The sequence below is a fragment of the Alosa alosa genome, chromosome 8 (assembly GCF_017589495.1).
Source record: "Alosa alosa isolate M-15738 ecotype Scorff River chromosome 8, AALO_Geno_1.1, whole genome shotgun sequence".
Lineage (NCBI taxonomy): Eukaryota > Metazoa > Chordata > Actinopteri > Clupeiformes > Clupeidae > Alosa > Alosa alosa.
In genome coordinates this window covers 26,323,631-26,337,057 of record NC_063196.1, presented here as the reverse complement: position 1 = coordinate 26,337,057, position 13,427 = coordinate 26,323,631, and the positions used below count along the sequence as shown (strand labels likewise).

At 42.5% G+C, this 13,427-nt stretch overlaps 1 protein-coding gene across 3 annotated transcripts in view; it reads left to right on the top strand.

Moving 5' to 3' along the window:
- Nucleotides 1-621: 621 nt before the first annotated feature.
- Nucleotides 622-13,427, top strand: part of LOC125299850 (zinc finger protein DPF3) — a gene marked incomplete at its 5' end in the record, with an annotated part of 16,394 nt that continues 3,588 nt past the window's right edge. Inside the window, 7 exon segments of one of the 3 annotated variants that reach the window (XM_048251333.1) lie at nt 622-755; nt 1,741-1,836; nt 2,008-2,080; nt 2,945-2,986; nt 4,584-4,724; nt 5,071-5,199; nt 7,455-8,244. In XM_048251333.1, the coding sequence (XP_048107290.1) occupies nt 622-755; nt 1,741-1,836; nt 2,008-2,080; nt 2,945-2,986; nt 4,584-4,724; nt 5,071-5,199; nt 7,455-7,627 (788 nt within the window). 3 annotated transcript variants of the gene reach the window in all.

The following is a 13,427-nucleotide window of genomic DNA, read 5'->3' as shown; positions in this document are numbered from 1 at the left end:
CCCCTGACTGCTGTAAGCAGTGAAATGAAAATCAAAAGACAACATGAGCCCCTCCTCTTACAGCCCTCTGCCTTGTATCCATGACACCTGGCGTATATCTCCCGTTAGTGGCCCAGACACTCGTATTGATCCTGGTGACGAGCTGGCGCGTCTGAGCAAGGTGGTTGAAGCGAGTGCAGATGCTTCAACACAGACGGTCTTTTGTGTTTGTTTCTGTTGAAGTCATTTGCTACGTTTTTTTCTTTGTTGGTTTCTTAGATTGTTTTTATTTTTTTAACCTTCCTCTTTTTTTTTTTTTTCTTGGCACAAGGGTTTGTTGTGGGTGGGATGGGGTTTAGTGGCAGTTTCATGCTGCATTGTGCATTGCATTGCACCTGAAAACAATAAAAAAAAAACATAAAAATGTTTTTTAGTAGTACCCATGACAAATTTTTGTTGGTCCCTCCCCCTTCATCTCATTTTTCTCTGCATCTCTCTCTCTCTCTCTCTCTCTCTCTCTCTCTGAATTGTGAAGAATCCTTGAGAGCCTTACCCAGTTGAAATGATGTTTGTGTGTGTGTGTGTGTGTGTGTGTCTGTGTGTGTGTGTGTGTGTGTGTGTGTGTGTGTGTGTGTCTGGCAGAGGCCGAGCTGATGGCCAAGAAGGAGACGCCCCCGGCGGAGGCCACTGCTCTGGAGGCTCTGCTGAGAGGAGAGGGGCTGCTGGACAAGAGGAGCAACGCTGCCAAGGAGGAGGAGACCCTGCTGGAGATCCAGGTGAAGCCTCCATCCACACCACCCACACCACCCATACACCACCCACACCACCCACACCACCACACCACCCACACACCACCCATACACCACCCATACATCATCCACACCACCTACACACCACCCATACATCACCCACATCACCCCACTCTACCCATACATCATCCACACCACCCCACACCACCCCACACCATCCACACCACCCATACACCACCCACACCACCCATACACCACCCATACATCATCCACACCACCCCACACCACCCATACATCACCCACACCACCCCACACCACCCATACATCACCCACACCACCCCACACCACCCCACACCACCCATACATCACCCACACCACCCCACTCTACCCCATACATCACCCACACCACCCATACATCACCCACACCACCCCACACCACCCATACATCATCCACACCACCCCACACCACCCATACATCACCCACACCACCCCACACCTCAAATAAGCCTTTACCCATGTTGATGACTCAAATAAGCCTTTACCCGTGTGTTGATTACTCAAATAAGCCTTTACCCGTGTTGATGACTCAAATAAGCCTTTAAAAATGTGTTGACAAATAAAAACACAACTTGGGTTGTTTTTTAACACATCTCTGTGTCCAAATAGGGACAACACATTTGTTTTAAGAGTGTATATATAATCCTATATATCCTATATATAATCATATCCCATATATAATCTTATATGTCCTATTTGTGTGCAAATTGTAACCCATTATTCATAAGTAAGTCATTAAATGACATAATTTGTAACAATACAAGAAGTACATCATGCTTTTCAGTTAATTATATACTGTATGAGCTACATAGTCCCTAAGAATGCTTAGTTCTTTATCTAGTCCTCTGTAGACAACCTTCAGCTAAAGCTTTGTTATGACTCCTATGATTTGAACGGAGCTGAGGAATGGCCGCATGTTTTTATACTGTTCGCTGCCCCGTCTCATGTTGTGTAGAGGGTCCTGGATGCAGATGAAAACGGGGACGGTTTCCATGACGATGACGACTTTGAAGTGGACACCCCTAAGAGGAAGCATCGAAATAAAGGCAGAGTGAGTTTGCACATCAAAGCACATAACACACACACACACACACACACACACACACACACACACACAAACACACATAATAGAAAGAAGATAAAAGATAGCCAGTACAAAAGAAGCAAAGGGTTTGCTATCATGACTTCATCTTCTCTGTCTGTGTTGTCATTCTGACCTCAGACTCGGGGAAGCGGACGCCGGAGGACTGAAGCCGCCACCGGTGATGACCAGGACAAGCCCTACGTCTGCGATAGTAAGAGAAGCTCATAACGCTCTGTGAACGCTTCACATAAATCACTCGGGCTAGTTTTGTTCAGCTGTCAACAGCTACAGTGGCTAATGTGGAATAATCTTTCAGTAGAGCTGACAGAGGAAATAAAGTTCATGCAATGTGAACAATGGTGAGCCCACACAAAAAGCAATATCACATGTAGATATGAAGTTCTTTATGAAATGCAGATAATTAGAACTAAGAACTTAGTAACTAAGTGTTCTGTGTAGAACAACAATAACATAAGGTTTTTTTTCTATGAGGACAAGCCAAATAAGAATGTATGAAGGAAAAAGAATGAAGCACATTCTGCAGGCAGTACAAATGTAAAGTGAGCATTGCACTACAAATGAAAAGTGAAGATAGTAGTCTCTCACTGTTACTGGCATTCCAGCCCACCGATATACAATTCAGAGGGATTTAAATGAAAACACATGCTTATTGATTAACAGCGTTGTTTTGTCCTCCAGGAATGCAACGAGAAAGGAGAGCGATTCGGAGCAAATTGCTCAAGACATTTGAGACTCGTTCTTTTCAGTGACTGCCTCCCCAGACTTAACTGGTTAATTGCTGCCCCTTCTGCTTCCCTCCTTGGCATGGCCCTTTTTTGTGTCAATGTGGTTTCAGAGTTTGTGGGCGCATGCAAGAGCAAGAGAGCGAGAGAGAGAGAGAGAGAGAAAGAAGGGGAAAGAGCAAGAGGATTCGAGGTTCTTCAGTGTAATCAGCCTGTCCCGAAAATAAACTCACTCTCTTTGTTTTTTTTTTATATCTTTTTCTTCTTTCCTCCCTTTTCTTTTTCTTTTTTTTCTTTGTTTTGTTTTTTGCTCTGTGTCTCCTCTGTTTCAGACAGATACAAACAAAAGCATAACTCAAAATCTGCCGACTCAGGTACCTGGACTTGTCGCCCTCCTTTGCTTTTTTTTTGCTTGGTCATGTTGCTGTTGCTCTCGCTAATCTGATCTGCTCTGCTCTGATGACGTTGATCTGACCGTTCTTTAAAAAAAAAAAAAAAAGTTGCTGGTCTTTGCCTAATTTGCTGCTCTTTGCTTTGCAGTCCTACTGACAAGACATGCATGCCTCTGACATTACTGTACGCTCCCTACTTTGATGTCAGAAAGCTTCTGGCAGATTCCCAGCTTGGCTGATGCGAGTGCTAACTGCTTGCGTAATGCAATGGCCCTTGCTTTCGCTCCCTGTAGTGTTGTGTTGAACTGTTGGGGCTTAAAAACTAGTTTTAGAATCACACGACAGTGTCGTGACCACTCCCTGTGTGTGTGTGTGTGTGTGTGTGTGTGTGTGTGTGTGTGTGTGTGGAATCTTGGGAAAACAAAGTGGTGCTGTATGATTGCATGCGGTGGCATGGCATCAGCGGCCTGCCTGTTAACAGCCTGGTCTGTTGTTTTGCGAAGCGCATCTTAAAGCCATTTCCTCTGGTATGTCCCCACGCACGGGCTCCACTCAGGTCAGGCAGCCATACCTGCTGCAGATGGGCGTTTGATGTCCGAGCAGCCTCGTAACTGAGGAAGAAAAGTTCTAGCCAAGCACAAACATTACAGATGGATCCTGTGTGTGTGTGTGTGTGTGTGTGTGTGTGTGTGTGTGTGTGTGTGTGTGTGTGTGTGTGTGTGTGTGTGTGTACACTATGTAGTCTATTACAAGCAGCAAAGAGTTGACTTTGCTTGAAAAAAAATGTCAGGTCAATCTTCAACCTAATTACAAGTGTACCCTGATATTGCCAATAGATTGGCCATATTGCATAGTTGATTCTTACCACTGTGTATGTAATATCATAGGTATAGATCTATAGAGTCTAGAGTTTAATATATAGACCCATATTACTGAACATTTCTGCTATCCTGTCTATGAATCCTAACTATTTAGAAATGTCTTGACCAGAAGGATATACCGTAGAACTTCTAATGACAATTAGAAGATAAAGATAAATGAGATAAATTTATAAAGATTAAATAAATTAACTGACAGGAGGCTGACTTCTCGATGACTTAAAACCCGGAAAAGCCCAACAGAAACAGACCACTACACTTTTAACCGGCAATAGTCACTGGACATAAAGTAGCCTCTCCTAGATGTGTATAGACAAGACATATGCCCTGCATGTAAGTAGCAGGCTACTTTGTGTCCAGGTTTAAATCTGCCATCAAATGCTTTGCCCAGAACCTTCTTCCTCCAGGCAATTTAACTTGACCACAAGTAAACAGTGTGGATATGTATAGTAGCCTCTACAGTCTGCATGCTGTATTTATTATCGAGTTTTTTTCCCACTGAACCAATCATGGTTTAATTGCTACAATAAAACAGCCAATGCTAATTCAAGTCAACAGACGGTGGTTAGATGAGCACTCTGGGCAAAGATGTCTTTTGGTCATTAAACATGGACGCGAGTGAAGAATGCTGTTTTGAAAAAGTGTGAGTGTTTGATGTTGTGGATCTGACGGGTTTGTCCTGTCTGCGTGCGTTTGTGCAGTCTGCGGCAAGCGCTACAAGAACCGGCCGGGTCTGAGCTACCACTACACTCACACACACCTGGCGGACGAGGAGGGCGAGGAGGAGCGCGAGGCCGACCTGTCACAGTCGCCACCGCCACATCGCCCTGAAAACCACAAACGTAAGTGCCCCACCACTGTGGCCACTGCAATCACCTACACACTGGTCAACAATATCTGTGTCTGAATGTCAACGTCCTTAGACTCAGACTGCTGTGTGTTTGTTTGCTCTGGCTAATATAAGGAATCTTCAAGCCTAATTTATAATTTATAATTATTAAAAGTTATAAAAATGGTATTTATTATAAAATTGTACATTTAGAATTGTGAGGTATTTACAGTCCCCAACCCATAAGGACAAATATATTAGCCTGTAAACCATACAATTAACTCAAGACTGAGGGACACTTTGATATGAATATTTGAAGAAATGAACATTCCTGTTCCCTGTTTTTTTTTCTCCTGCAGCTCAGAAGGCACCTGACGGTACCATCATTCCTAATGACTACTGTGACTTCTGCCTGGGCGACTCGGACTCCAACCGGAAAACGGGACAGGCGGAGCAGCTCGTGTCCTGCTCGGACTGTGGACGCTCCGGTGAGTGACCTCTGGCTCTCTGTCACCCTGTCTCTCTGGTTTGCCACTTGGCTAGTTCATGACCAAAGCAGGCAGCAGAATGTCTACACCTCCAACCTCGGTTTTTCACACAGCAATCGAGCACACCTCCATACATGGGATTGGGAATAGTGGCTTTGTTCATTTTAGTGCCTTGGCATTGCAACAGTGACATTAACTTCATTGAAGCCTATCAGAAACCGTGTGAAGACTGCTGAGTGAAAACTATGGTCCCTAATTTAAAAGGCATCCAAGCCTTGTGCTTATGGTCTTACCCTTAGTGTTAAATTAGCAAACTGACTTTGCTTAGTTATTAAATTAGCCTAAGTTATGAAGGATTTCAGTGCTCAAAATATCTGGAAATAGAAGTGGACAGACAGACTGTCCACTGTGGAAAAATATATTGGTCGGAAGGCAAGAAAAGTAGACAATGTGTACAGAAATTATGAGGGTTTATCATTATGTGGACAGAATCATTTAATTAGCTGCCTGCATAAAAGGAGTTCATGCACATTGGTCACTTCCTGGTTCATTTGCCAACTTTCCTGTGCCTCAAAGTTTACCAAAGTGTTCCAAAGTCCTTAAAACTTGAACTCGATCTTGGGTTTGTAACTTTGGGTCTATCTCGGGTTTGTTGCAGTCTCTCAAATCGATAAAGCGCTCCTCCTGAGCTCTGGGAAAAGCCTAGTCTGTTTGTGTCGCAATGGAAATCTATGGCATGAACCTTTTTGGTCATCCATCTGTGTGTGTTTGCCATTCCATCACTCCATATTTCGTAAGCGTATCATTTTGTGTGTTTTGTTTTCTGCTTTTGTTTTTAAAACATCTTGGTTGACTCAGCCAATAAAAGTATGGTGGTCTATGCTCTTTGCCAGTTCCTTTCAATGTCAGTGAAAACGAATGCAGGGAAACACATGCAGGAATGCTATGCAGGGATAAAGTCCATAAAAATGCGTTTTGCTTTACAGTTGGGTCTTATCATGATGAAGAATTATTTATTTTCTAATTGTGTGAGTGAACACAGCTTTAGAGTTTTATACTTGCGCAGCATGGTTTTGCTTATTCTGTTCATAACATGTTCTTTCATCAACTTGCCACATAAACCTCAGTGGATCTTACTGTAACTGAAAACAACGCATAAATCAGTTGTTTTTTTGTTAATGCCCAGAAATGGTCAGATTTGAAAAGGGAGAGGGGAGGCAAACACAGAGTTCTGGTTTGCATAGATGTTCACCCAGGGGAAACCTATTAGAATTAATTCCTCCACTGCCATGTTTGAAGAACTGTATGGACTTAAACAACCCTGGGTATTTATTACCCATATTTTAACTGTTATTGTAATCATCTTGTAGTAACTAGCAGATTTTTTGTTAGTGGATCTGGGATCAGGTAGAGCCTCTGGAATAATGACTCTCATCATCCAAACCATTCATTCGTAGATACAAACTGACATCCAATTCACACAAGCACATGATAGTCTTGGCTGACCAGACCACGCACATATATCTTTTTTATATCACTTGAAACCATAAGTCAGTTTGTTGGGTCTTTGTGAGTTTTTTGGGAAAATCACAGATTTGTTTTTGTTCTGTCATGTTTTTCGCTTATTTCTTTCATTTGAGCTTTTACACTCCGTTACATTTCTTCATGCAACACGATGCTCTGTTTTCAAAGTCCAATCTTCTGTCCACACCAATGGTCAATTCACTTGGCATCCCTATACGACCGAAACAAGTTTCAATTACTAGCCCACGTCAGACCACCACCTTTTCTTTGTGTGTGTGTATGCATGTGTGTGTATATGTGTGTGTGTGTGCCTGTGCCTGTGTGTGTGTGTGCCTGTGTGTGTGCCTGTGTGTGTGTGTGTGTGTGTGTGTGAGACCTGTCCTCAAACACAGTCCCAGAAAGTGGAGACTAGTTCTACTGAATTGGTCCCATGACTCCTTGACCTCTGTATAAGTGCTACCAGCTGCTATATGGAGAGACTAGCCATGGTGTTGTATGCATGCATTGTGTGTGTGTGTGTGTGTGTGTGTATGTATGTGTGTGTGTGTGTGTGTGTGAGAGAGAGAGACATTGATGATTGGAGCACATGTTGTGTGCATATGAGAAAGAGACCTGGAGTGTGTGTATGTGTGTGTGTGTGTGTGTGTGTGTGTGTGTGTGTGTGTGTGTGTGTGTGCGCGTGCTTGCTTGCATTTTTGCCCTGATGCTGATGTGTCCGTCATGCGTGTCAGCTGCTCGTGCGAGGCGGCCGAAGGACAAGAGGAGGAGGAAGAGGAAGACGCGCGGCGTGCCGGAAGTGTTCGGGGACACGTCGGAAAGTGAGGCGTCCACGTTTCACGGCTTCGAGGACGACGAGTTGGATGACCTCTTTTCGGCATCACAGCATGGGCTCTTCCCAGTGTAGATAGACATTTTAGACGCAAAACAAAGTGAAAACGCATAAACATAACAATGAAAGACAAAAAGGAAAAAAGTCACTTTTGAGGGAAAAAAACTCCCTCCAGAAAAAAATCATCATTTTGGATTTTTTTTTTTTTTACGTTGCAGTTTGTAACAAGAGCAGTATTGAAAACCCTCCTTTGATCTTCGCCAACCTCACTGCTTGTTTTTGAGAGGACACCCTTGGCCTTTTAATAAGTTAGGAATGTTGTTTTTAAAAGCTTAACTCCCAGAAATTGACATCTTGATTACCGAACGACGGAATGAGTATTTGTGAAATAATGAAAGAGCCCCTTCTTTTTCTTTGTTTTTCTACACGAAACAATCGCAGGGCTATTCAAGCAACAGATTTAAGGATATAAAGTCCCAGGGCCATATTGAATAAACAGTCCGCAATGAGGAATTCAGCAATTCGCTTTTTATAAATGACCAAGACAATGCGGCCAAACCATAAAATCTTTGTGGAAAAAACCAACGACACCGTATATTTATGCCTTCAACCTTGATTCATTTACCTCTGGATGAACAATAAACATGAAAGAACGGCGGAAAAAAAGGATCCCAAGACTGGCTCTTTGGCAAGCTGTAAGGCACTGACAGGATGTCACCATGGAGACTTGGACATACTGGCCTATCAGGAGGACAGAGCGCACCTGGACTGTTCCGTCCAGAGGCCTCGGAGGACGGGCGGCTGAGAGGTAAGCGGCTGTCAGCGTTTCCTTGCGCCTCTCTAGAGTCTTCATTTTTCAACATGGCTGACAGTAAAACACTGTAAGAAATGCCTCTGCGATAAAATATGATGTGTGTAAAGAGGTTTAGAAGACAGCATATTTAAAGTCTCCCGTAGGTCTCCAGTAAGGAAAATAATGTCATCTTATGAATAATGAGATATCTCTACACCAGTAAATACAGCTCCATATTGTTTCTTGAAGTTTGATGAGTTATTCAAATACACAGACGTTTATGTATAGAGCAGAGCAGCAGATGGAGAAGCCATCTGTTAGCAAGTGTGGAATAACTGCAGATTTCATTCATTCTTTGAAAATGAACAATGACAATTTGGTTTATAAATTAGCACTAATATTCCATCCAGAACCCTTGGTATTTCAAGTGATCTCTTTCTTCTTCTATGATGCCTTAGGCTCTAGTAAATATCAGAAATGTTGCATCACTGGTATTGGAGCATGGTGTGACCACACTGCTGTCAGACAGCAGCTGGTGCTGGCTCAAATCCGGCTCTGATGCGGCTCAGTGTCCACTGCCCTCCGGGTCACTTCTCTTCTGCTGTCTTTCTATTTCTGCCAGTGCTATTAGGCAAGGCAAGCTTATTTATGCAGCATGATTTTATACAGAGGCAATTCAATGTGCTTTTACATAAGTAAAAGCAAAAGGGACATCCAAAGGCACAGTATGAAGCTACAGTACTCAAGGATGAAAAACAATAATTGATAATAAAAAAAGAGATCAATGTAAGGAAGTATAATGTTCTTAAAGTAGTGTACTCAAAGTAGAGTTACTGGACAAACACTCCCGCCCCTCCCCCATCTATCCTCCTTAAGCCAACTGCTGCTCTGCTTTGTGGATGACCCCACCAGTCGGTTATCCTCTGCAGCCGTCCAAGGCACTGTCTGGTCCCCTCTCTCTCTCTCTTTGCCAGGCTGGGCCCACTGCCAGCTCGGACACACCGGAATATGGGTCCCCTGTGTGCCGGCTGTGGGCCTGTGGCTCTCCCCCCTCTCCCTCCCTCTGCATGGATCTCCGAGGGGAGACCGGGGCGGGCCGTCAGAGGACGATGTGGACGGTGCATGTGTGCATATTGTGCTGTTGTTTTTGTGTGTGTTTACGGCAGTGCTTAGTGAACTGAAGTAGTCAGAAATGCCTGAGATCCATTGTAACTCCACTGCTCTCTTGTCATATTTTTTTTTTAGTCAAATGAACACCTACTTACATGTCAGTGCATCCTGTTGACATTTCTGACAGCTAGTTTACGTTCCAGACGTTTATTGAGCAGATCATTGTTGCTTCTGCTGTTAATGTCTAGTACGGACATCAAAGCCCCTCAGTCTGGCTATACAGAATTGGCATTTGCATAGTGGCATTGCCCTTGATTCTGCCATCATCTTTTTTATTCTCTTGTCCTTCGGCTGCCTTGCCCCACTCCTGCCAATAAACCAAAGTTGTGATGGGAGCACACAACCAGGCTGCGATTAATCAAGGAGAGATAAATCCTCCGTGATGGTTTTATCACCGCTGATTGAGTTATGTACTTCTCAATACTTGAGTGGCTCTAACTGAGAGTCCATGGCCCAGAGAGAGAGGCTGTGTTTATTCCTGGTTCATTATTCTGAAGGGCACCTCAGGATATAAAGAAGATGAAATCGTAGTCTTCACGAGATCAGGAGTCTTCAGGATATAATGAAGATTAAATAGTTGTCTTCAGGAGAAGGTATGAGGTCGTTGTCAGGGAAAGTGTAGGATATTGACACTTTGATAATAAACGCTGAGAAAGCACAGCAAATCCAAAATCCTGAAAAATACAGTTGTTCGAAAAACACTGCTTTGATCAGAAACATGGAAGCACACATACCCACCGTAGACAAAAGAGAGGAAAAGCACTGATACTGGCCTAGTGCTGATTGGTTCATAGCTCAGGGCATGTTGGCGTAGTCTCAACTGGACTGGTTTAACAGCATATTTGTACCCTCAAGGAGAGCCAGCCAGGATTTGTGGTGCAAAGCCTGCTCATCACAATTCTCCTACCATGAGAGTTTCAGCATGTGTTTCATATAACATCAGATTTCACAAATAAACACACTATACACACACACATACACACACTAGGGCTGCTCGATTATGGCAAAAATCATTATCCCAATTGTTTTGTTCAATATTGAGATCACGGTTATTAAACATGATTACTCAGTGATTTTGGAACTATCATCCATTTTAAAAACTTATATTTTTTACATTTTTTAAATTGCCAAAAGATAATGCACACGACAACTCAAGACAGAAGGAGAGCATTGTTCTGAAATAATCTTTTTTTTTTTTATTACTGTATGTTCATAATCGTTGGAAGTCATAAACACGATTAATCGATTAATTTGATTAATTGCACAGCCTTAACACACACTCACATATAGTTTATTTTTGTTTTCTGTTGGAGTTTGGCTGTGGCTGTTTCTGGGGTTTGTTAATCTGTTTCTGGGGTTTGTCATCTGTCATACTCGCTGACTAACCATGTGGTATTAAAAGAGATCCTGATTACCTTGCAATAAAAAAAAATCAGATGTGGTTTTGAATTTATTGTTTTGGGGCTGACACTTATCAAATTAATTCATGTAAATCAATTTTGACAAATGACTGATTCATCAAACAGAACTCCTGAAAAAAAAGGCTTATTTTTCGCATAGGTCTGGAAGCATTAAGAAACCAGAAACATATTTGGTATCTGCCAAGTCGTGTTAAATAAAGACACAACTTATGAGAAATGAATGGTTTGCAAAGATTTCAGGCTGAAGTCCGAAGGCTTGAGTATTTCAGTGCCAACCTTTTATTCAAAGAAGTGGTCTTTTTTGCTGGGTATGTAAGGACAAATGGGATGATAGAGGTCATCTGTGATTCGTTTGCTGTTTGTCCACAAATGTTGACATGTAAAAGACTCTCTTTATGGATTTCTGTAGCAAGATTTTTGTTATTTGAACGGGAATCTTTAAAGCAACAAGCAAACAAACACAAGCATACTGGATACTGGATTTTTTTCTCTTTTGAAAAAGTGAAAAAAGAGAGCTCAATAAAAGAGTGACTCATTCGCCATAACCTCTCCTTGGCCTGTTTCTCTTCTGTCAGATAAAATCAATGTAAAGTTCTAAAAAGCACAAAGTTATAAACTTCAGACACTAAAACATCTTCCTCACAGAGGTAAAACTGTGACTCAGAGCGACCACAAACCTTTACACATGTCTTGATTTTATGGTCATGTAGCCTACTGATTTTATTACTGGCTGCTCTTGAATTGTTAGAACCGTATGTATCTTTTTGAGACATAATTCAAAACTCCCTCTGCAATCCTGGAGTCTTCAGTCGATTTCTAATTGCTGTTTCAGCTGTGGCGCAGTGTCCCTAAAGCTGCGTGTTAAAACATTCACAAAAAGCAAAAGCAGAAGACAGATATCTCTCTATGCCTCTTTCCCGTGGTTTTAAACGAAAAACAGCTTGCAATCAAATGATGGTGCAGTATAACTCTGCAGAGGTAAAACTTTTAGGAGCAGACTTCGATTATTTCCGAGGCTATATGGGGGAAAAGTGGTCGATGCGAAACTAGAACATTGAGTACCTGTCTATGTACAACTGTGCAGAAAGGTGGAACAGCGGGGGGGGGGTTCTCTCTGAAGGAAACACACACACACGCTTGGGGACACACAGAAACACACAAATGCATACATGCAGAGAGAGAGAGAGGAGAGGCTTGGACACACAATTGCACAGACGCACACAAATGTGCACAAACACGCATCCAACTAAACACTGCTGCAGGTTTGAGTCACGGGCTTAACCGGACTTTACTGGGCACCAAGGCAAACTGGCCAGGCTGTTCCCCGAGCTTCACAAAGGAAATGAGCAGGCCAACGCTTTGGCAGCATCTCAAATGAAAAGAGTACACAAAACCATCTGCTTTTTCCCCTCTTTTTTTTTTTTCTTTCTTTCGGTCAGACACAAGATGTCTTTGCTGAGTCTCTGTGATATGGGGGAAAGGTGGAGGTGTGTGATATTCTGTGCAGCTTGACAGTGCTGAGACATTGTGACTAATATCTTCATTTGAACATTGTGGAATATCATAAAATTCACCAGTCCACCCTACAACAGTTATGTGGCGTTTATCTACTAGATAGATAGATAGATAGATAGATAGATAGATAGATAGATAGTTTATTGATCCCCAAGGGGAAATTCAAGGTCTCAGTAGCATACAGATATCACACACAACATGCACTTACAGCAGAAAGGGTAAATATAAGTATATACATATAACAAAACTCCACTGTACAATAGAGACAGTAGAAGATAAGAAAAACTAACAAAACTAAATACTAAATATACTATATAAATTAAATTAAAATGATCAAGCTGATCAAGCATGAGACGCTTGCAGTGACAGGGCCGGGACTGGCCTGTGTGCATGGTAAGGTGCTCAAGAGAGTGAGTGTCATGGTGAAGGTGCAAAAAGCAGTCCAACAGTAGTGCAACAGTGCAAGTATAAGGTCTAGAGACCAGCATAAATAATATGGACAGGTAACAGAGTAATGTATAGTGTAGACAAGGTAATATAAAATCTATGTAAAAACTATGTCAGTGCAAGAATAGGTTGAGGTAATAGGGTTACAGCCATTCAGTATTGTAGCAGAAGCCATTGGTCATGTGTGCTAATATAGCATGAAAAACAGTGTAGCAGTAAGACATTAGGCTGTGGACAGTAGTAAAACAGTAGTGGGCAGTCTCAAGTGGGCAGTGGGTACTCAAACATGGAGAGGGTGGGGAGGCAGACAGACTATGCAGAGAAGTCTATCTCTCCTCTTCCCTTAAGTGAAGCATTGAACAGTTCAATTGCCCTGGGGACAAATGACTTCCTCAGCCTTTCAGTTGTGCATGGCAGTGAGCGAAGTCTCCAGCTGATGAAGCTATTTTGCTTTATAATAGTGCTGTGGAGCGGGTGACATTCATTGTCCAAGATGTTGATCGGTTTGCTCAGGGTCCTTTTATCTGAT